This window comes from Hydra vulgaris, chromosome 01 (assembly GCF_038396675.1).
Source record: "Hydra vulgaris chromosome 01, alternate assembly HydraT2T_AEP".
Classification (NCBI taxonomy): Eukaryota; Metazoa; Cnidaria; class Hydrozoa; order Anthoathecata; family Hydridae; genus Hydra; species Hydra vulgaris.
In genome coordinates, this window is record NC_088920.1 from 41,079,624 (window position 1) to 41,103,394 (window position 23,771).

The following is a 23,771-nucleotide window of genomic DNA, read 5'->3' on the forward strand; positions in this document are numbered from 1 at the left end:
ATTGTGTTTGGCGCACACAGAACTTGTCATCGCGAACCTCTTTTAAGGAAGCTGGGTGCCCTAAGTATCTATAAACTTAATATACACCAAGTTCTACAATTCATGTTTAAAATAAAACATGGGCTTTCTCCAATTGTATTTCAGTCTTATTTTAGTGAAATCTTGCACAAGTATCCTACTAAATTTTCAATTAACAACTTTATTGTACCAAAAACTAATTTAGAACTAAGTTCATACCAAATCCAATACCGTGGACCGTTTCTATGGAAACACTTTTCAAAATTTATTACACAAAAAAAAATATTCAAAACATCTCTTTGGAACAATTCAGGAAAGAATCTAAGAGTCTCTTATTACACAATGACTTTGATTTAAAATATCTCTTTTAAAATGAATACATAAAAAATAAAAATTATCTAAAAAAATAGTTATTGACAATATTTCTCTTTAGTTGCAGTTTTATTTTTATTTAATTTTTTTGTTAAAAATTGTCAATACTTTTATGTTGTTGTTAATCTTTGATATATTGCGTTATATTTCAACACTAATATTTATATTATATTAATATTTATGTTGTAACTAACGTGTGTAAAATTCTTATTGTGTACTTAGCTAGTTTTCTTTTTTGTATATATAAACTGACGATTTTTTCAATGTAAATGGGGCGAGATGATAAGACAGTTTATGTCTTCTGCTTGCTCCAGCTCTCTTATTTATCAACACAATTTATCTCATTGTAAATTTTAATATACGGCAAATAATAATAATAAAAAAAATAAAAAAATATTTTCAGCCAAACCTTGGCAAACTCCTTCCCAGTCCGATTTCCTCCAGCAACAGTATAACTTGGTAAGCTGGTCAACTTGATCCATATCTTAGACTTGGAAAATCCTATTCGTAAAAACATTTTTCTAATGTTATTAATTATTTTAAACTATAATTTATACAAAACACTTATACAGCTCTAGGGTTTGGCAGTTTTTAAAACCGGTTTTTATAATCAATTTGACAGATTCAAAAACCGTTTTTAATTCTACAAAAATTGGTTAAGACAGGATTTACCTATAGACCTTCCAGGACGCGACCAAGGACCTCATGAGTTTGGTGGCTCCAAAATAGGTTTGAGAAATGTTTAAATTTGATACCGGTTTTAAATGAAAATTTTTTTTTCTATTTATGATTAAGATTTTGTCTATTTAAACAATCATCTCCGCACTATAATTTGCTTGGAGATTAATTCCGCACAAAGGAATTCTAGAATAAATTTATATAAAACTAAAAAGTTGTTGATAAAAGAGCAAATAACGAACGAAATAGATAAAAGAGCAAATAACGAACAGTTCTAAAACATATAAACTCCACCGTAGTTTTTCATTAAAATAATTTTGTAAAATATTTTTGAGGGCTCCGGAAATTGATGCGATCTAGGGCCCACGAGGAAGTATGCGGCTCTGGCTATAATATAATAAAATTGTTACGTAAACTTCAAAAAAAAATTATGTAATATCTTGAAATTTTAATTATTGATTAAAAAAAAAATCGGGAATAGATGATGCAATATGCAACCAATCTAATAAAATGTTAAGCTCCAACGGTTTATCAATGAGCAATCTACAAAACACTTGAAAGCAGTTCAAAAATTTTTTATCGAAAATAAGTCAGAAATAGTCGGATAAGAAGAAACGCCTGAACTTTCCTTCTTTTTAAAAGAACAAACAAAAGTTTTAAATTTCATGAAAGTAGAAAGGAGTAGTTTAAAATAAATTATATTAAAACTTGCAGCGATAAATGGATTTTTTATTAATAGCATTACGAATAGCTCATTCATTACCAAGATACAACTCTAAGTAACTCTAAGATCTCATTCATTTTAGGATGAGCTTAAAACTATTACAGAACTCAATAAAGCTTACACTTAGGCTAAGTCTTAGCAGAAAATTAGCTCCAATAGCTGGTTTATGTGACGCTCAGATAACATTAGAATTAGTATCTGAAAAATGAGACTAAAAATTTATAATTTGGATCTAAAAACTGATTTGATTGCGGCAACAAATGATGGTGCCGCTGCTATGACAAAAATATGGTAAACTACCAAGCAGTTACTGATATATTATATAAACGTAGAGAAATAGTTAAAGCTGAAGCTGAACTAAATGTTTCAAGTGAGGAATCAGAAGATAAAGATGAAGACAAATTTGATGATTATGGAGATTTTCTTGTTTGTAACCAGTTTCACAAGTCAGAAAATTTTTAAATTTTTTGGAATCTCCAGTAAGAAACACCATTCCTCAAAATTATACCAAACTTAAAAAAGGAAAAGAATTAAATTTAATTCTTAACTGCAAAACAAGGTGGAATAGTATAGAGGAATGGTAGATTTCTAGAATGTGTGGTTTTAGCGTTGAATGATATTGGTTCAGAACTTCATAAAGCTTTGGGACCAATTTGTCATGCAGTTGAAGGCTGAAAGTGACAAGATGCCAATTTATCAACAAACAAATGCGTATTTGAATTTTTGTTAAATAAATTGAAAAATTTAAACTCTAAAATAAGTTTGAAAATGTTAAAGAAGAATTGGAGAAAGAAGACAAGAAGAATTGGAGAAAGAAGACAAGTAGAATTAGCAACTCTTTCACTACATATGCAATATCCTCAAAACATTTACGATTCAAAAAAGAAATCTGTTCTACTCCTTTTAGCTTTATTCTACTCCTTTTGCTTTAAAAACTGAATTTATAAACTACTCATCCGAGTTTCCAAAAGAGATTATAGAAAAGATTTTAAAAAGTCTGCAGAAAACCTCACAAACCCAACACTGAATATTGAATTTTCATTATTTGAAGGAATGAATAAAAGAACCAAAAATTTAGATTTGTTATTTTATGCACTTAATCTATATTTTGTTAGTGAACGAGTATTTTCAATTGCAAGCAATATTGTGTTCAAAATTAGAAGAAGATCGTTCAGTGCACAAAATCTTTTGACTTTTTAACTTACTTTTTAACTTACTAACAACGAAGCTTTAACATCACTCTTTACTTTGAGAGTTACTAGAAAGACAAGAAAGAATTTGCAAAGGATTGATGTTTGAGGAAAAAAAAATTAATAAACTTTTATTCAACATTTTATTTCAATAGGCATAGAACGTTCGTTAAACGTCTTATGGACGTCTTACACTTGTGACATCTTTAAAACATCATACAGACGTCTTACAGGCGTCTGTGTCCGTAAGACGTCTAATGAGTCAAACGAGATTGTATTACAACAATTGGACAGAAGCTAAGGTTTGATAGCTATTTCGATAGCTAGAGTAGATTCAAACACGAAATATATGGAGAGAATTAACAGTAAGAAAAGGACATGCACAATAAAGAGTCGCAAATAAAGTAGCATAGCGGGTGTTAACTTTGAAATAGATTGTATATATAGTTTCCATTTGTGATCAGTAATGAAAGATCCGAAAGGACGTAAAGTGGAAGAGTGTCGTCGATCATTAAAATATTAACATTATTGCAACAATCATTAGCAGTAGGTTAGAGCGGGGCTGGTTAACGGTTGGAATTACTAAACTTTTAACTATTCAAACAATAATTTAATCTGCAAAAAAATGGTTAAAAAAGATAATGTTTTCTGATTAGTTTGAAAAGATATTAGCTGAAGTTTACCAAACTGCTCAGTTGAGCAGCTGTGTGTGGTAAGTTAAGCAATAAACAAATTTTGTATTACCGTGACCACTAAGAACTCTGTTATAAATTAAATCTCTATAAAATATTTAGGAAAAGAATATAAAAATTAATAATTTTGATGTATAAACACATTTTTTTCAAAAAAAAATTTAACAAAACAAAACGTTATGAACAATTAAAATATGAAATATTTACAGAAAAAAAAAATTACAAATATTTTATATATATAAATACAAATATAGTTTTGACCAGCGTGCAAATCACATTTTGTGTGAGATATTTGCTTGTAATCTTGACATTGGATCTAGTTTTTGTCAGATAGACTTTCAGAATAAGTTTCTCAACTTACAAGCAAGCATAATTGTGTGCTGCACTTGTCTTTAAATTTTCTTTTTTAGTTTTTTTTGTATGCTTGTTTCGTAACTTTTTTTAATATACTAGGTAACAGAGTCTTTTTATTACCATGATCTCTAAAAGATTGACAGGCAAATGATTTTTTTTGTTTTTTATTATCTTTTTCAAGTTTTTTAGTTTGCTGCTATTTCAATATATTTCTTTCTGGAGCATCTGTTAGAATAGCAGCTCTTCTTTTTCTTTCTATTTGTTTCAATTTTTGATTTTATAAGAAACATGAGAGAAGCAATCAATGATAATCAATGAGAAAACAATAAAAATGGAAGAATGGAACCAATTCATATATAAAAACTAATAAAAATCTTTTTTATCTATCTTTATTTTTATCTAATATTATTATTTTTATCTATCTATGATTATCATTATTTTAATCTACCTATGATTATTATTATTTTTATCTAATATTATTATTTTTATCTATCTATGATTATCATTACTTTAATCTACCTATGATTATTATTTTTTTTATCTATCTAATTATTATTTTTATTTATTATTATTTTTTATCTATCTGTTGTGTTTTTTATCTAATATTAATATTTTTATCCATCTATTATTACTATTTAACATTATTATTTTTATCTATTTATTATTATTATTTTTATCTAATATTATTATTTTTATCTTTCTATTATTATTATGTTTATCTATCTAATTATTATTTTTATCTAATACTATTACTTGGAGGCGCCAAATCTACATATTTTAGTGCAGAAAAACTTAGTGCCTCGTTGATACCGTTTTGGAGTACATATCTGAGTGCAAAACCACAATCGTCATAAATTGTTTTTACATTAAACTATTTAAATCATTGACTCTTTGCTGTATACTTGATATTTTTGCATCGTTTGCGTAGTCTATGTAACATTATGTATCCACTTTTTTTTATTTCGTGTTTCATCTATTGGTCGAACTTTTTCCAATGGTTGGACTTCAGTTAAAGCTTCTTTAATTTTTACATTGTTTCTTATAAATTTGTGGATATGTTTATCAGAGTCATTAATTAGTTGCAGAAATGTTTTCATTGCTGATTTTGTATCAATTTTAATTGAAATGTGTGTTTTTGTATAACATTCAACAAAGAATTTGACATTGTTGTTGAAGATATTGATGAACAGTGTGCAGTCAATGATATAATTAATGCTCAAATTTTTCTGTTATTTTCAATTTTGATAGGTCAATGTTCGATTTATTGAAAGAAAATAACTTTGTTTTTTCGAACGCACTGACTGCGTGTGTTCTGGTGCACAGTTCATAAATACAGGTTTTAGGTATAAAATGATATGACCCCAGAAGTTTCAATGGATTTAGGTCTCTAATATCATACATTATGAGGATCTGACTTTTAAAAAATCCAATGTGTGGCCCTTTTTGAGAAACTTCAGTTTGAAAATTTGCAAAAATTTCATAATATTTTTATAAGATTTTAATAGTTTAACTTCTTTAATTAATATTTAAATCAACAATATGGTTGATGATACAATGTTTATTATTATTATTTGTCAAATATAACAAGACAACAACATTTTAGTTAAAAACCCAAAAAATTAGATCTGATTCCCGTTCTATATCAATATTTGTAGCTATATTGCATAACTAGTCATATATATATATATATATATATATATATATATATATATATATATATATATATATATATATACATATATATATATATATATATATATATATATATACATATATATATATATATACTTATATATATATAGATATATATGTATACATATATATATATATATACTTATATATATAGATATATATGTATATATATATATATATATATATATATATATATATATATATATATATATATATATATATATATATATATATATATATATATATATATATATAAATGTATATATGTTAACATAATGATTCTGATATTGCAGTCGTAGTATTTTTTTATGTATTCTCGTTTTTATTATTTACATATATCTATATTTTAATGGATTACAATAAAATAGTATTTTTTATAAACACTTATTCAAGTTTTTACTGTCATGCTCATTTTCGAAACTTAGATATGTAGCAAGATATATACTTATATGTCTTAAATAGATAATCTGCAAAAATAAAAAAACAAAATCTACAAAACTAGTTTAAAGAACCAAAAGGTTATGCCACGCCTACTCTTTAAAAAGAATAAGTATAAGAGAAGTCACGAGGACAATCAGAGAATGGTTCGTGCTTGCTGCCACGTGAAAGATTTAAATTGTATACCGATAAACCTGACACTGAAGAAATTGATCAAAGAACATATCAATCCCAACTATTCAAGACATGTGTTTGAGTATCCAACAGGTAAAACTTACATTAAAACTTTAAATATAATAGGTTAAGTATTGTAATCAATTTAATATTGTGCTTTGACAGTTTTTTTGACAATTTTATATGTATTGAACGAAACATTATTTTAAAAGAAAACTTGTCTTACAGCTCCCTCACAACAATGTTCTTTGTTAAAAACAGATGTTATTTTTGAATTCATAACTTTATTTTTATTATAAGGAATTTGTTCATCATGCAAATCATACATGTACAAGCTGGCTTCCAATAATCCTATTCCAATAAATGTTACTGAAAACTGGACGCAAGCGGGTCTAATGCTTTTCAAGTCTGGAAGAGACTGTGTCATACAGTGTACAGTCTGTTCTATGGATCATAGGGTGCTAGAGAAAACTAAAGCTAGAATTGAAAAGTCAAAGTCAGAAAAACCTCTTATTTTATGCCCTAACTGCTTTTGTAACTTTGGTAAAGGTTTACCCCACAAAAGTTCTCCTGGGCAGGAGTAGGTAAATATTTCAAGCCACCTAAGTAGCAGATCATCAAAGGTACAACAGCAAGTTACTTCAACTCTGCTTAAAAATATCTATACATCTTCACTGACAAACCTTGGAGAAGAGATCATTATTTCAACAGGTTAGGTTTCCTATCTAATATACCATAAATAATATATGAAATAACAATTTTCATACTTTCAGCATCAGCTCTTTTTCAAATATGTAAGAGCAGTTATTAAATTTTATTACAGGAGGACCATTATTTCCTGTAAAAAAAAAGAGAAAGTAAAATTTGAAAAGATTTAGCCTCTAATAAACAAACTAAGACTTAGTCAGTATATGAATAAGCAGATGTTGCAGGGGCTTCGAAAATGCGGTATTAAATTTGAATCATTCATCGAGGCAAAACTAGACGAGAGGAGCAAGATCCTTTCAGATTTTTATGCTGTTAAGACAATTCAATCTGAAGAGAAGATAAACGATAGACTTACAAAGGTAGTTTCAAGAGACCTTGCTTATATTAAAGACCTTACAGAGTTTCTCAGCTTTGTCATGGATTTCAGAGCGCAAAACTACTACTGCACCTTTGTCAGAGTTGGAATTAATTCAGGTAACCAAACTTAAAAGTTAGGGATATGGAATAAAGTTTAGCATTTTTTTAATATAGTATTTAGTAAAATGTTCACTCAATTTCATGTTCAATTTAGGCGGAGATTCATTGAAAGTAATCTGTAACATATTCAAGCCTGAAAAAGTGAGAGAGGACGACATGGGGGACAGAGGAACATACTCTGGGATCAATGGTTCTGTCGCTCTTGCATATGCAGATAACTTACAAGAGACCCATGATAACTTATTGCAGATTGTCGAGAGCATAAATCTGCATGAATGCAAATATTCTCTGGCATCAGATATGAAACTCATCTGTATATTGTTGGGAATTTCGGTAATATATATATTAGAATCCAAATTTATATATTTTTTACATTACTTGAACACATGTGTGTTCAAGTAGTGTAAAAAGTAGTTCATGCAAGTATATGCAAGTAGTGCTCGTAAAAAGTAGTACATGCATGTATATGCAAGTAGTGCTTGTAAAAAGTAGTTCATGCATGTATATGCAAGTAGTGCTTGTAAAAAGTAGTTCATGCATGTATATGCAAGTAGTGCTTGTAAAAAGTAGTACATGCATGTATATGCAAGTAGTGCTTGTAAAAAGTAGTTCATGCATGTATATGCAAGTAGTGCTTGTAAAAAGTAGTACATGCATGTATATGCAAGTAGTGCTTGTAAAAAGTAGTTCATGCATGTATATGCAAGTAGTGCTTGTAAAAAGTAGTTCATGCATGTATATGCAAGTAGTGCTTGTAAAAAGTAGTACATGCATGTATATGCAAGTAGTGCTTGTAAAAAGTAGTTCATGCATGTATATGCAAGTAGTGCTTGTAAAAAGTAGTACATGCATGTATATGCAAGTAGTGCTTGTAAAAAGTAGTTCATGCATGTATATGCAAGTAGTGCTTGTAAAAAGTAGTACATGCATGTATATGCAAGTAGTGCTTGTAAAAAGTAGTTCATGCATGTATATGCAAGTAGTGCTTGTAAAAAGTAGTTCATGCATGTATATGCAAGTAGTGTTTGTAAAAAGTAGTTCATGCATGTATATGCAAGTAGTGCTTGTAAAAAGTAGTACATGCAAGTATATGCAAGTAGTGTTTGTAAAAAGTAGTTCATGCATGTATATGCAAGTAGTGCTTGTAAAAAGTAGTTCATGCATGTATATGCAAGTAGTGCTTGTAAAAAGTAGTTCATGCATGTATATGCAAGTAGTGCTTGTAAAAAGTAGTATATGCAAGTATATGTGTGTACTACTTGATAAAATGTAAATCATAAACCTTATATAAATTATTCTAGGCACAGGAAAACATTTCTGTGCCTGGTGTGAAGGTACATCAAGTATTGTTGCTGGAGATCTTAGAACTTTGAAATCTTTAGATGATTGGTATATACTATATTGCGAGGCTGGATCGCCACACAAAAGGATGCAGGACTTCAAGGTAATGTTAATAATATACATTAAAGATAATGCTTTGCCTTAAAAAGTTCTGTATTTTATCAGACTTTAATAAATATTATTTTTACATAAAATATTGTGAAGCCATGCTTGATCAAGGAGACATCCAGGGACAAGATAAATCCAAGTTGGTGTTAGATGTTATACCTTTGCCAGAACTTCACATACTGATGGGCCTTGTAAATCAAATGTCATCATTCCTAACCAAATTGTGGCCCGAGTTTGAGATGTAGGTTTCAAGCTTGGGATGTTAAAGAAAAAGATATCATGGTGGAACTTATGAAGGAAATACTTCAAAACGGATCCTAGAACAGTGCGATGAGCTAGAAAATATTTTGCCTGTAGAGCTACTACCTCTATTAAAACCCCTGCGAAAGTTCCGCGGGTAGTTCACGGAACATTTGGAAATAGTTTGGATCCCAATTACGAAGAAGACATTCACGTATTTACGCAATCTTACGTGGTTACCCAAGAATACTGTAAGGAGGTAGAATATAAAATATACTTTTTTGCTTTTAATAATATTGTCTGCGCCAGTACATGGGTATTTCACTATAATTTATGTTATACTATAGTTTATACTTTTTTGATAAAGATATCATTACAATAAACAGCATTATTTAAAAAAATTGATTGATGTTTTATTATAGTATCTTCAAAAAGATTTAACTGTTACTCGGAAAGTACATGTTACTACAGCACACTTAGAAGAATTTATCTCCAGATCCGGGCATTCTCTTGGAAGATATGCAGAGCAGGCTTCTGAATCAGCTCATGCTAAAATGAAGCCTGTTATCAACAGATTCGATGTTTCCCAAATGAACATTAACATCTGACAAGAAGCAAGAGAATTGCAGAGGTGTTTAGTAGTAATAACCTGAAATCAAAGAACCTGGTCAAAGTTTTAATATATTATTAAAGGATATATTTTCATTGCTTTTTTAACTAAAGTTTTTTAGTCTTGTTATATTTAACAAAAAATAATAATAAACATTGTATCATCAACCTAATTGTTGATTTAAATACTAATTAAAGAAGTTAAACCATTAAAAATCTTATAAAAATATAATGACATTTTTGCAAATTTTCAAACTGAATTTTCTCAAAAAGGGCCACACATTGGATTTTTTTAAAGTCAGATCCTCATAATGTATGATATTAGAAACCTAAGTTCATTAAAACTTCTGGGGTCATATCATTTTATACCTAAAACCTATATTTGTGAACTGTGGGTGAAGCACTAGTTACTTCCAAACTTTCAATAAACTTTAAAAATTAGCTTTGCCAACATTTTTGCATTTTGATGATTCGTAATATGATTTTAATACGTCTTTCCAGTTAAGTTAAATGTGCAAATATATTCCAAAGTCCAGTGGCTGCAAACAAAGTCCAGTGGCTGCAAACAAAGTTCAGTGGCTGCAAAATATGAATGTTGGCAGACGTTGTTTTTTTACATATTTCAATAACTTTTAATGACTCATGCGTGCTGTGACTGTTGAATATAAGAATGTGTTCTACGTAAATTGTTTTAACTGCTGGTTTGAATAGCCGCTTTAACCACTCAAAAAATTGCGATTTCTCCATCCATTCTGAATCTGATCTTGTATACACTGTGCCGGGTTGACCATTTTTGCACCATGATTGATATAAGTATCTTTTCGATTTCTAAATGACGAAAAGAAGTAAGTGTTTTTCAATTAAATTGTGCGATAAATATTTACAAGTGCGAGATGACGAAAATACATAAACTTGCCCTATATTTTAATGACTACGTAATAATTAAGTAAAACTATTTTAAAATATAGCAAATACTAAAAAGTTTTCAGTTGTATTAACATTAAAAAAAAATTGAATTCAAGCAATTTTAAGATCTTTTTCAATAATTAATTAAAAAGAATACCTATATATTATGGTTCTTAAAATGTTTACTTAAGTCGAAGTCGTTTCTTTGTATTTGATAGTGATGTTTGATTTTATTTTTTCAAATATGCTCTACTTAAATTCGATACTTAAATTCGGATATAAAGAAAACAATATAATTTTTTTTTTTTTTAAATTTTGAGAGAAAAATAGCAATTTTTTTTTTTACTTTTTTGACCCGAAATCGAAAAAGTGGCCGTGCATCTCATTCAATTGTCATCCAACAACAATTTATTATGCAATGTATTATCATTCTAAATACCTATATTTCATTCCCTAGATGTTTTGTCATGCGATGCGTAGTTTTTGAGGCATTTTAACTATCTAGCTTGCCCCTATGCTCGACTAACCCCATCCGATCTTAAACAACTGAGTTTTGTTTAAGTTAAAATTCACCAAATACTGCAAACCTTAAACTGTCACAAAAGAGTAACTACAATCAAGATTGACTGTTCCATGTGGTCAGAGAGTTTATTATAAGGACTGGAGGTTATGGTTATATCATCATCAAATAGAGTCATTTAGAGATTTTAGAATTTTAATATTTTAACCAATATGGGAAATTTAAAGTAAAAGCATAAAAAATGTAACAATTAAAAAAAACACAAAAGAATGTCAACCAAATAACAAAAATCAAAAATTATTTATAATATGCAAAGAATTAAATTATTGAATAAAAGTGTTTAGAAAACTTCGGAAAAAAAATTCTAATCACCATTTAATGGGTTGGTTAAAAATTTTTCTAAAAGCGTTTAAAGCAATCTGAGATTAACTACATTCTTATAAGGAAGCAAACTTAAATGGGTTTATGGTAGTATAAATTGAACAAAAACTGTGTTTGATAGTACAAAAACTGAACTTTAGTCAACTAGGTCAGTCATCGGACACCTTAATGAACTTCTTGGTTTGCACCACATTTAGCTAACTTAACCATGTTACCATCGGAGATGAGAAATGGATACTTGACGTAAACCACACCACGGAGCGCCAGTGGCAAGAGTCGCTATAAAATTAATTCTAAATTAGTTCTAAATTAATTCTCCCCAAAATTAGTTCTAAACGTCAACTAATACCCCAAATAGATGTTGCATTTGGTTTGGTTGGACCTATGCAGCATAACAGTGAGCTTCTGTGTTTGATTAAACTTTCCTTTTTCTTTAGAAAGACTAAAACTGTTGTTTTATGCTATTTCTGAAAATATAGAATAGTTTGATATTGTCAGCATAAGACAACAATCAAGATTTTGGATTATTGTTTAATTTTTTTATTTATTTGAACTTCATATTATATTTCGCTATACAATCCTCTTATATCCGACGATATAGTTTGCTTGGCAAAAGAAAATCCAAAGTAGCGTCCGTTATAGACCAATATTATTGCATACCAAATCGCTACTCAAGCGCTGAGTTGGCGGTGACTGAATTTGAACTCACATCGCACAACAGTCCTTGTTTTACCAATTCATTTGACGCTCTAATCAACTGAGCTATCTAGTCACGATTATAGAGGGTAAATAGTTAAGATATAATAAGAATAACGTTGGATAGAAAAATGCTACCATGTGAATTTCTGCTAATAATGCTAGATGATTTTGACAATGAATTTTTGACCAAAATTCATTGATATCTTTTCGTAAGAAATGCTGAGATTCAATTAAGGAAGTTGTTTTTATATCATACATTGCAAGTTTTCTCATGAATTTTGGATGAGGTAAAGAATCAAATGCTTTTAAAAAATCAATGTATACCACGTCGGTAATTAAATGGTTGTCTAGAGCTTCACTCTAATTATTAGTTGAATCAAGAAGACTTATGCAGGTAAATCTTTCATTATTGTGCAGGTAATTCTATAAATCTTTCGGATAAAAAACTGTTTTGATAAGGTTATTATACTATTATACTATTGATATTCCGTAACAAGACAGTTGGTACATTTGGTACATTTAAAAAAGATGGGTCTATAATTATTAGCAAGCTAACAGCAAGTACTATAGTATTTGAGTCAGGTACTTTAGTATCTTCTTTCAGCTTTTTTTGTTTTCGTATTTATGTTTTTCAGTCATGAGTAAACTTTACCCAGGGAATTATTTTATACGGGTACAAATCAATAGTGCATTTCAATGCAAAAAATGTTCAAAAACAATTCAAACTTCTGGAGGTAGTACGAGTGATATGCATACACACCTTCGAATGCTGCAAAAAATTTACTTTAAAAAAAAAAGAAATAAAAAAAACACAGATGAACCAAGTAAAATTACAATTACAAGAATGAACATAAAAACGAAATTAAATAACTCATCAACAATTTTATCTATAAATTTTAATAATTAATGGACAATTTCAAAGTGCTTTATAAGATCAGTCGATGATTTGCTTTGAGGCAGATATTGCGCGGTTAACGGCTAAAAATGGTTTACCATTTCTTTAGTATTACACATTTTATGATTTAAGAATACTATCTTAAGAAATAGTATTCTTAAATCAGGTCTCCAAATTAGATTTAATAAGGTCTCCAAATAAGATTTAAAAAGCTGTGAATGAATACGCAGAAAAAATACGTTCAACTTGAAATGGTAATAATAATGTTGAACAGTAGAGCCTAAAAATATTGAACAGTAGAGCTTACAGTAATGTTGAACAGTAGAGCCTACAAATATGGAAATTTAATAAAAACTAGTAAAACTTCCATAGCTAAAACAATCATTGAGTTAATTAATTCTAACAACCATTTATCGTTATCACTCACAAAAACCATTATTATTCACAACATTTTCATATTTTCAAGACGAAAATGGTGTGAGTGATAATGATGATCGAACGATATAGATGGAAACAATAAAGATGAAGAAGAACTGTTGATGTAAAAGATGTAGAAAAGAAATCGATGTATTTTTATCTACTTCGTCACCACTTCAAAACATAAAATGATTTGTTCAATATATCATTGAAAATAGCTTCAATTAGAAATTGAAAAACTCGTATTCTGGAAAAAGGTAGTAAAAAAAAAAGACAAATATATTGGAAATATTTTAAGGAAGTATTTTAAGGAAGTATTTTAAGGAAGTATTTTAAGGAACTTATTTGCAAATCGAAAATATTCGTGACAAATATTTTAAATTTTTGTACATTCATGACTGTTTGCCCAATAAGTGACAAATCAAAGTATTTTAAAAATGATAACACTTAAAGATGACACTTAAACACTAATTAATATTACGTATTTCAGTATAAATTTTGGAAATGTGCAGGATTACCGGAAATCCGGTAAAAAATTTTTGACCGAGTTGTAACTCGATTAAGATAATGAAATAAACCGGTAATTTTGGTATTCCTAACTGCGTTCTCAGAAGTGTGTGAGATTTGGCATTTATTATATCAATTTTAATACTAGCAAATTTATACGTTAGATGCTTTATGGGGTCATCCATAAATGATGTCAATGTTTTCTCAGTTTTCGACTCCCCCTCACCCCTTTGTCAAACTGTCAATTTTTGGCCAACCCCTCGTTATTTATGATGTCAGTTTTTGTGTACTCCCCCCCCTAAAAAACAATAAAAATGCTTAAAAACCATTGATTTTTTTTCTGACTAAATTATACATTTATATAATAGTAGATCTCATCAAATTATATTATATAATAGTCGATATCATTAAATAATCAACTAAGCAAATAGTATTATATATCTTTAATATAATCTTCCCATGGATTGTTGAAGTGATCATCGATTGAAACAATAGGTAGTGAATGCTCTTCGCGCTCTAAAAGGATATCATATTCTTGAGGAACAATCAAATTCGTTGCGTCAACTTCATTTTCATCTAACCATTCAGCAGTTTCCGAACTCTTCTGCAAGGCGATGACTGCCACAAATTCTGTCTGACGCTCGGCAGCGATACGAACAGGTTGGACCCTTTTGATTAGAGGGAGTGTTATAGCAGAAGAATGGATAGAAGCGTGCTTTTTCAACATAGCTTGAGAAGGAAAAGTAGATATTGCACTTTTTACAGATTCTATCAGCTAGGCAAGACTGATAGAATCTGTAAAAATCGTAATTCCAGCGTATACAGATAGTATAAGCTTGTATTTAGCAGCCACGACCCAGTCGTGGTCTGGGAGAATTATCCGGTACTCCAAATGCATCAACAACGGCGCCTGTTTTTGGCTGCTGTGATTTCAATTGGCACTCTAGCCTTGTCGTCTTGGCTAGTGAAACACACTTCATCTGGCCCTAAAATAGAACAAACTTCTTCCACATATTTTATAGTTGAACTGCAAAAGAGTCTGTCAACATGTTTTAAATGAGATTCATTCTGAGGACTGATCAATCTAACAGGGACTGCTTTGACGTGTCTTTTGCCTTAAAGATGTTCCGTAACTTCTCGGAAGTAGACGAGTATAGAGGGCGCTTTTGCTGATTGCAAACCCAATTTTGTTCATCTCGGATTTCAATTCGTCGAGAGTTTTAATGCTCTAAATAATAAAGAAATATATTCGGATATAATTAACTTTTTTACAGAATACGGGGTTTGTTTCGTAAATTATATTCAAATCAAATCTTGAAATTAGTTGTTAACATTTCAAGAATATATACAATAGTGCAAGTAATTAAGAGTAAAATTCTAACAAACACAATATTAACAAAGATAGCTAAGCTATCATTACCCGAAGAACCTCTGACCGACGTCTTTCATCAGCGGACGAACCATGGAGAGCAATATCCATAATCGCCTTCAAAAGAAGAGATTGATCTACTTCTAATGACGGTCGACCAGATTTCTTTCTGATTTTTAGTTTTACTTTGACTTCTGGATGCTCCAAGCAGATTTCCTCCATTCTAGCTCTTTTCAGTTCTTTACTTTTCTTCTGTTAAGCTTGATCATACTTTTTTTTGGCCAGTTCTTTACATAGATGAGCTAGTTTCTTCTTTTTCTTTTTCAAATCATCCTCTTCAGCTTCAGCAATGAATCCACTTCTCTTTCTAGTCTTCAGTCCAGCAACTTCACAATTTAAAGCTGCAATCTCAAAATTGAGTCGATCTTGAGCCACTGTTCTTGCATTTTTTTGATTTTTCGTGGTCAACAAACTCAAAGTTAATGCACTTTGTTGATCATCAATAACAGATCACTCATTGGTGGGCTCAACAAACTGTGAGGAATTCTTGTCAAATTCAAGTGGAGTGTACGTGGGGGGCAGACTGTTTTGGAGTATTGGCCCAAAATGATAATTGCTTGGTCTTGAACTTCATTGCCTTTTCATTAAATAAATTGATTAAATACATTGCTCTTGATTCAAGATCCTTATGCACCAGTTTCTCTTCTTTTAATGAATTCCATATATTATGGACTTCTTTCTGGATATTAGCCTTTTTTTATCGGGATGAGCATTTCCGTACGAGACCATCAATAAGTTAAGTAAAACGGTTTTATTCATATTTTGATATTGATTTATTAGTATTGTTTACATCGCAATCAGAATAACGATTTTGCTCATCGTTAGCGCAAGCTTTTTAAAGGAGTTTCTTCAACCCGCTAGGGAGAAATTAGCATTTCGAATTTTCAATAGACTTTATGAGTTTGCATTGCATCACGTTTTACAATCAACTAGAGAGCAATAAGAGTTTCATATTTGAAATAACGACAATTTAATTTCAAAAAATGACAAACTTATGAATTTACTTTGAACCACATTTTATAATCCGCTAAGGAGCAAATAACGATTGTGAATTTTATATACAGAGGTAATATTTTTAACATAATTTGATTCGCAGTCAAATGGTAATATATTAATAAAACGATAGAAATTTTTATTTTACGTAAGTAGTTGTTATTTATTTAATGTCTCTGGGAAACTTATTATATTAACTTATAATATTAAATTATAAATAATTTAATAAAATATAATATCAAATTCCCCGCATTTAATATTAATTTCCCTACAAACAAAACATCATTTCTATACCATTTGGTAGATGTAAATACCGTTAAGATCTGCTCATTAAAACTAAAAAAATAATTTTAATTGACATCATTTGGGCCTCAACACCCACTTCCCATTGTCAATTAGTGTCAAACTTTCCAGCACTCCCTCCTCCCCTATATTTACTGACATCATTTATGGATGACCCCTATAGTCTGTTGCTAAAAAATTTAAAACCACGCAAGCTTATGACGTACTTGTATACACTCGCAACTGACGTAATTAAACAAAAAATCATAAAATAATTATAGAGGTATAATCTCTTTGACAAAAGAACCTTGTAAACGCTTAAACTTAAAAAAATTTAATGAATTATGGTCTGACCGCTGGGTGACCATTAGTTTTAATTAACTTGAGAAATACTCAAAACATTAATTTATAAAGAAGTTACGCAATGAAGATCAACTTCATTAGGAGATATATATATATTATGTTTTGAGTGCATGAATTATATAAGTTGTTTGTCTGTTTTGTTTTTCAATTTATGCATAAACTTATAACCTTTTACTTTTTGCGGAAGTGCAGTCAACTAACCATCGCTATGCATCCACCGTCGTAGCCTGCGTTATTAGGTAAAGCTCTGAGAAAACCTCTGAAGCATCGGAAAAATCCAAATATATATTTATATATTCGTATATATCTTTTTATTATCCAGTGGTTAATAAATTCTGTTGTTTTTTGGCATCAGCTTGTTTTTGCACGTGTTCTTTATTTTCTTTCCATAACCTTAATTCTTTTTCATTTTCCGCCACAAAAATTTCAAAAGGGCTTCCTGTAATGTGCTCGTCAGACCAAAAAACATTTGCCGTGTAAATTCCTCGCTCAGTTGGGTTATAACGGACTGTAACAAGACGATCATGGTCACTTTCGCGAAACATTTCAACTTTAAAAGCACCTTTTGGTCCGTGAATTCTAATTTTAAGTGTTCCGGGACCTGCTCCTTTTGAATCAACTTTAAAATTACCTTGAAAATTAGCTAAAAAAATAGACTTCATCTCTTAGTTTATGTAGTAAATTTTATATAAATCCTTCATAAACTATACAATATTTCTCACCTAATATTCCAGACTCTAAGCCAGGTCCTCGAGCTTTAACTTTTTTGGCGTCAGTAGCCTGCATAATTCTTACAAGAAACGGCGATCCTGTAATAGGACGATTGTCCCATTCTACTTCAACTGTATGCAATCCAGGCTCTGTTGCATTCAAGTCAACAGTGTATGTTCCGTCCTGTGTTAAAATTAAATTAATGATTAAAATGTAAAAATTTCCAACATAGTGCATAACATTGTGCACAACATAGTGCATAACATAGTGCATAACATAAGGCATAACATAGTGAAACAACTTTTAAAAAACAAAACTTTTACTTTATTATCAGATATAAGAACATAAGTCATTTTTCCAGATGGTGCTCGACATTTGCAACTTAGTTTTCCATGTCCCGCTCTTCTCCCGTCAAGTGTAAAAAGAACAGGTTGCCCAGCTGTACCTTCTCTAATACCATTGCCTTTAAGAACTTAACAACAAATAATATATATATATATATATATATATATATATATATATATATATATATATATATATATATATATATATATATATATATATATATGTATGTATGTATGTATGTATGTATGTATGTATGTATGTATGTATGTATGTATGTATGTATGTATGTATGTATGTATGTATGTATGTATGTATGTATGTATGTATGTATGTATGTATGTATGTATGTATGTATGTATGTATGTATGTATGTATGTATGTATGTATGTATGTATGAATGTATTTATGTAATACTTATAATTATTTAATATAAATTGTTTACTTGTTATTTTTAGTTTTCAAAATTTCTATTAATACTACATACGTTTTATATTTACTGTGTAGTTACTTCATATACAATGTTTTACGAGCATAATAGGCTTGTTCTTTGTATATAAAGTTTTACAAGTATATGAAGTTTGTTCTTTGTATATAAAGTTTTACAAGCATATAGTTTGACATACTATTTTGGTACACAAAAATTATAAAAATTGGATACAGCAAGTTTTTTGAACATCTCACCTATATCCTCTTTATAGTCGTAAGCATTTCTACTTGCCATTTTAAAACAGTCAAATTTTTTTTTATTATTATTATTTTTAGTTGATATTAAAAAAAAAAATCCAAGGAGGTAATTAATTTTTGTAAACTCGACTTTATGCTAAAGATTAGTTTAAAAACTTGCATTATAATTCCCCCCTAAAAAGATAATATAGAATATCAAATTGGATTAAATTAGAAAAAATAAATTCGTTTAAAACTTGATCTCTTTAATAAAAAAAACAATCAAACTGATTTCAAAAGAATGATGTTGTCATAGCAACTCAAAACAAATATGTTATTATTTTTAAAACAATTTCTTTCATTAAAAAAACAGATGATTTCAACTCGTTTATATTATTTATTGCTTTTTATATGCCGAAAAAAAAATTGTCGAGTAAAACTATTTTAAAACTAAAATTGGCGAATTAGTATTATTAAAAATATAAAAAAATATTTCACAAATTTTTAAAAAAATACAATATTAGACTCAAGAAAAAGCCAAAACAAGTTTTATCTATATAGATTATAAGATTTAAATAATAAAAAGATGCAGAAGAACTGTTGATGTAAAAGAAGATGTAGAAAAGAAATCGATGTATTTTTTTTTTACTTCGTCACCACTTCAAAACATAAAATGCTGTGTTCAATATATCATTGAAAAGAGCTTCAATTAGAAATTGAAAAACTCATATTCTGGAAAAAGGAAGTAATAAAAAAAAGACAAATATATTGGAAATATTTTAAGGAAGACATAACTTATTTGCAAATTGAAAATATTCATGACAAATATTTTAAAACTTTGTACATTCATGACTGTTTCCCAATAAGTGACGAATCAGAATATTTTCAAAATGATAATACTTAAATATGACACCTAAACCACAAATAATACATCAAAATTTAATTCATTTAATATTTTTATAAAACGAGTGTTATTTAATTATATAGATAATAAGATAATATTGTAACATCAACACGGTTTTTGGCAAGTGTTGCAAGTTCACATGGGTTTTGGCAAGTGAAAATAATTCAACGATAATTCAGAATTTCAATATACTTAAGGGAATGCGCCAGCGTTTTTTGTTTTTAAAATTTCAGATATTTGTGCAGAATTTAAACTTATGTTTATGATTATATCAAATAAAGATGCTTTGAAAAATTGGAGTCTGAGAACAAAAAAAACTTTAAAACCTGACTCCCGCATCCCAACCCCGAATGTAAGATCAATAAATTACTGAATTCTATACTATATTACTATTTAAACTAAAATTTATATTCATTAACAGATTATAAATTTGATCTAAGATTTTATTGTTATGACAATGGTAAAATTATGACTATGGGTCGTCTATAAATTAAGTCACGCTTACGGAGGGGGGGAGGGAGGTGTAGGCGATTTTATGACGATTTGTTACCAGGGGGAGGGAGTCTCAATTTTGTGACGCAACATTTTTTTTTTATAGAGAAGACTTTCTTTTAAAAGAGTATCTGACCAAACCAAAACCCTCAGTTGATGTATCTGCATGTTGATTGTAAAATCAACTATGTTTTAATCTTACTTAGTCGATGAGCACACTCCGTTAACGGAATATTTACAGCCTGTTAACAGACTGTTACGGCTATATGTGCAGTGCAATGGCTGTATGTGCAGTGCAAATTTATTTGGCTCAAGTATTGCTCATAGTGCAAATTTATATGGCTCAAGTGCAGAACTTTATTTAGTTGGTGCACAAAAGTGTGCACTAACTAAAAAAAAAAATAATTTTGACACCGAGAAGTGAACCTGAAACCCTTTTTTTATTATCCGCAAGCAGAATCCATTCGACCACGCTTACGTCGCTAGATAGAAGAAAATTGTATTGATAAAATATTATTTTTGCATGTATAATATATTATTATTTTATATATACATATATATATATATATATATATATATATATATATATATATATATATATATATATATATATATATATATATATATATATATATATATATATATATATATATATATATATATATATATATATATATATATATATATATATATATATATATATATATAATATTTTGCATGTATTATATATCGGAATAGATTTTTAAAATTGGTATCATGTTTAGGATAGCGATGTTAATTTATGCAATTTTACACGGAACTATTGGGGTGAAAAAAAACATTAAACAGACTGAAAAATACTAATTAATTAACTCAAAGAAGCTCAGAGAATTATAAATATGAAACATTATCATATTTAAAATCGTTTTGTAAAATTTTGCACCTCTTAACCGCACCCCCCCTCCTCCCGCCATAAAAAAACTTCAAGAAATATTTTAGAGGACGAGGGAAGGGGGAACAAAATTTTTGCGTAATATTGAGGGGGGGGGGGGAATAAAGTGTTACGGATGCGTTACGAGGATGGAGGGGGAGGTTGTCAAAAAATGTCAAAAACTGCGTGGCGTAATGTATGGATAACCCCTATGCAAGGTTTACAACTCATTTTAAGGAGTTAAATAAATTGAATACATGTATAAATGTCCTAATTATCGTAAATAATAATAATACATAAAATAATTGCTGAATAATATTCTTTAATGTAATAAATAGAATTTCTTACTGAACTTTTCTTCCTCTTCTTTTTTCCTTGCTACTACATTAAACGGACTACCTGGAATGTGTTGATCGTCCCAGTAAAGATTTAAAACATATTTTCCAGAAGAAGGTGGTGTATAAGTGACCTCGTAGGTTCCATTATTGTTATCTCGTATACCTACTACAATATTAGTGTTATTTTCTCCTTGAAAGGTCGCACTTAAATGACCAGGTCCAGCATATTTCGGGTTGACAGTTAAACGACTAGGTTCATCTACTATTGCTATATATATAAAAATTTAAAAAAATGTAATTATATAATAAAAATTATTTTTATCACTTTAATATAATAACAAAGTAAATTTAAATTTAAATATTTCAATCCCAAAATATTTGAACTTAAATTTACTTTGTTAACCCAATTTACAAATGTGGTAAGCTTTTATTTAAAATCCTACACAATTTTTTTTTATTATATTAACTTACTTTTGAAGTAACTAAATATGGTAACTAATTATGGCTTAAAGTTCCCTTACAATTTTTCAAAATTTTTAAAATGTCTTGAAATGTTCAAGTAATGATTTATGAATTAATCATAATCACTAGTTACTACATGATTCTCAGCAGTTTCTAAGTGATAATTATCAGTAGTTACTAGTGTTGATTATTAGTAACATATAAGTGGTTAATAAGTAATGACTATCACTAGTTACGAAGTAGTGACTGACAGTTAGGAAGTAGTGATTGACAGTTACCAAAATGAAGAAAATAAAAATCAATTATTGAATTAAAACTACTGAATTGTATTTTTTTTTTTAAACATTCTCAAGTTTTGACACAACAATCAAGGAGTAGTTTTTTTAAAGAAGAATTCACAGAGAACTAAAAATTTATTGATATTTTCAACAAAAAATTATCAATAAAAAGAATTTACCTTCCAGGAAGCTAGTGCTTATAGTAACTTTACTAGGATCCACCTTGGAATTTTGATTTTCTTCTTTTTCATTTAATAAATGCTCTGGTACAATAGGATAAACTTTAAAAGTATATGGAGAGCCTGTAATTAACCTCTGACAATAAAAAACTTTGACTTCATAACTTCCTGGTATTACTGGTACAAACCTGATTTCCCTTCTGTTATAAGTTAGTTCCTTAATTGAAGAGGGAATTTCTCCAACTGGACCTATGACAGAACAACTAAGTTCTCCAAACCCAGCACCAACTCCCAATTCAATTTCCAGAGAGTGAGGTTGGTTAAGCAATAAAACATTAGAATCAGTCCCTTTAACAACAACAACTTTTTTTGGATTACAAACATTGACTTTATGTGGATTTCCATGTATGGAAACATTATTATAATAAATACAAACATTATGTTCGCCAACTTCATTTGCACGAAAACTGCAAGCATATGTATTAATATCTTTCATAGAAATGTTCAGTGGTATTTGAAAGCCTTCTTTTTCTATGTATCCAGTCAAATTACCAGGACCAGCTCCAAAGGTTGTAATATTAAAAAATGTTTCTTCATGAATATTAGTATACTTCAAAGGTTCTCCACAAGTTTTCACTTTTGTACAATCGCTTACCTTGTTTTGTAAAATTTAAAGAAAAGTTAAATATAAATCAAAATAATTTTTAAAAGAGAAAAAATTAAACCATAAAACGATTGTAAAAAAAATAGAAACTCATATATATAATAGAAACAAATTGTTGAAAAAATTTCTACTCATAAAATTTTTGTAAAAACTGTGTTTTTACATAAAAACTGTGTTCTATCATTCTTATGTAAAATTTGTATTAAAATTAACAAATAAACTTAATAACAAAAAAATTTTCAAATTCTTGTTTTATGCTAAAAAGTCAAAATTCTAAAATAAAAGAATACCAATAATAGCATCATTCAATGATAAATTATAAGCCAGTAAAAATTTTGTGCCAACCTAATGCAGATGAAAAAAAAGTTTAAAGTCAACCTTTAATGCCAAACTATTTTTTTGAAATGGCTGAGATAATTTAATAATATTTTTTTGAAATGGCTGAGATAATTTAATAATATTTTTTTGAAATGGATGAGATAATTTAATAATATTTTTTTGAAATGGCTGAGATAATTTAATAATAATGTTGATAACTATTAAAGTTTTTTTGCAACCAACAACAACAAAATGTTCAAATATCAATCACACAAAAATAAAAATAAAATTTTTAAGCAA

The 23,771-nt window shown here is 28.8% G+C and overlaps 2 protein-coding genes across 6 annotated transcripts in view; one reads left to right on the top strand and one right to left on the bottom strand.

The window, feature by feature from the left end:
- Nucleotides 1-6,180: 6,180 nt before the first annotated feature.
- On the top strand, nt 6,181-9,981 carry LOC136075340 (uncharacterized). Of its 2 annotated transcripts, XM_065788168.1 has the most exons (7): nt 6,181-6,425; nt 6,633-7,043; nt 7,156-7,514; nt 7,612-7,850; nt 8,900-8,961; nt 9,063-9,465; nt 9,629-9,981. In XM_065788168.1, exons 3-6 carry the CDS (start codon nt 7,244-7,246, stop codon nt 9,070-9,072), a joined length of 582 nt encoding a protein of 193 aa, XP_065644240.1. In that variant the 5' UTR covers nt 6,181-6,425; nt 6,633-7,043; nt 7,156-7,243; the 3' UTR covers nt 9,073-9,465; nt 9,629-9,981. The 2 variants fall into 2 exon arrangements, with proteins under 2 accessions (XP_065644240.1, XP_065644239.1); XM_065788167.1 differs by having other exon boundaries at nt 6,633-7,514.
- Nucleotides 9,982-17,116: 7,135 nt separating this feature from the next.
- The window catches only part of LOC100204838 (filamin-A), a 46,522-nt gene continuing 39,867 nt past the window's right edge, over nt 17,117-23,771 (bottom strand). For all 4 annotated transcript variants that reach the window (XM_065788169.1, XM_065788171.1, XM_065788172.1 and 1 more), the window contains exons 9-13: nt 22,490-23,144; nt 21,581-21,838; nt 18,242-18,390; nt 17,930-18,101; nt 17,117-17,850 (exon numbers count right to left, since the gene is read on the bottom strand). In XM_065788169.1, the coding sequence (XP_065644241.1) occupies nt 17,522-17,850; nt 17,930-18,101; nt 18,242-18,390; nt 21,581-21,838; nt 22,490-23,144 (1,563 nt within the window). In that variant the 3' untranslated portion in view covers nt 17,117-17,521. The remainder of the gene's footprint in view (nt 17,851-17,929; nt 18,102-18,241; nt 18,391-21,580; nt 21,839-22,489; nt 23,145-23,771) is intronic.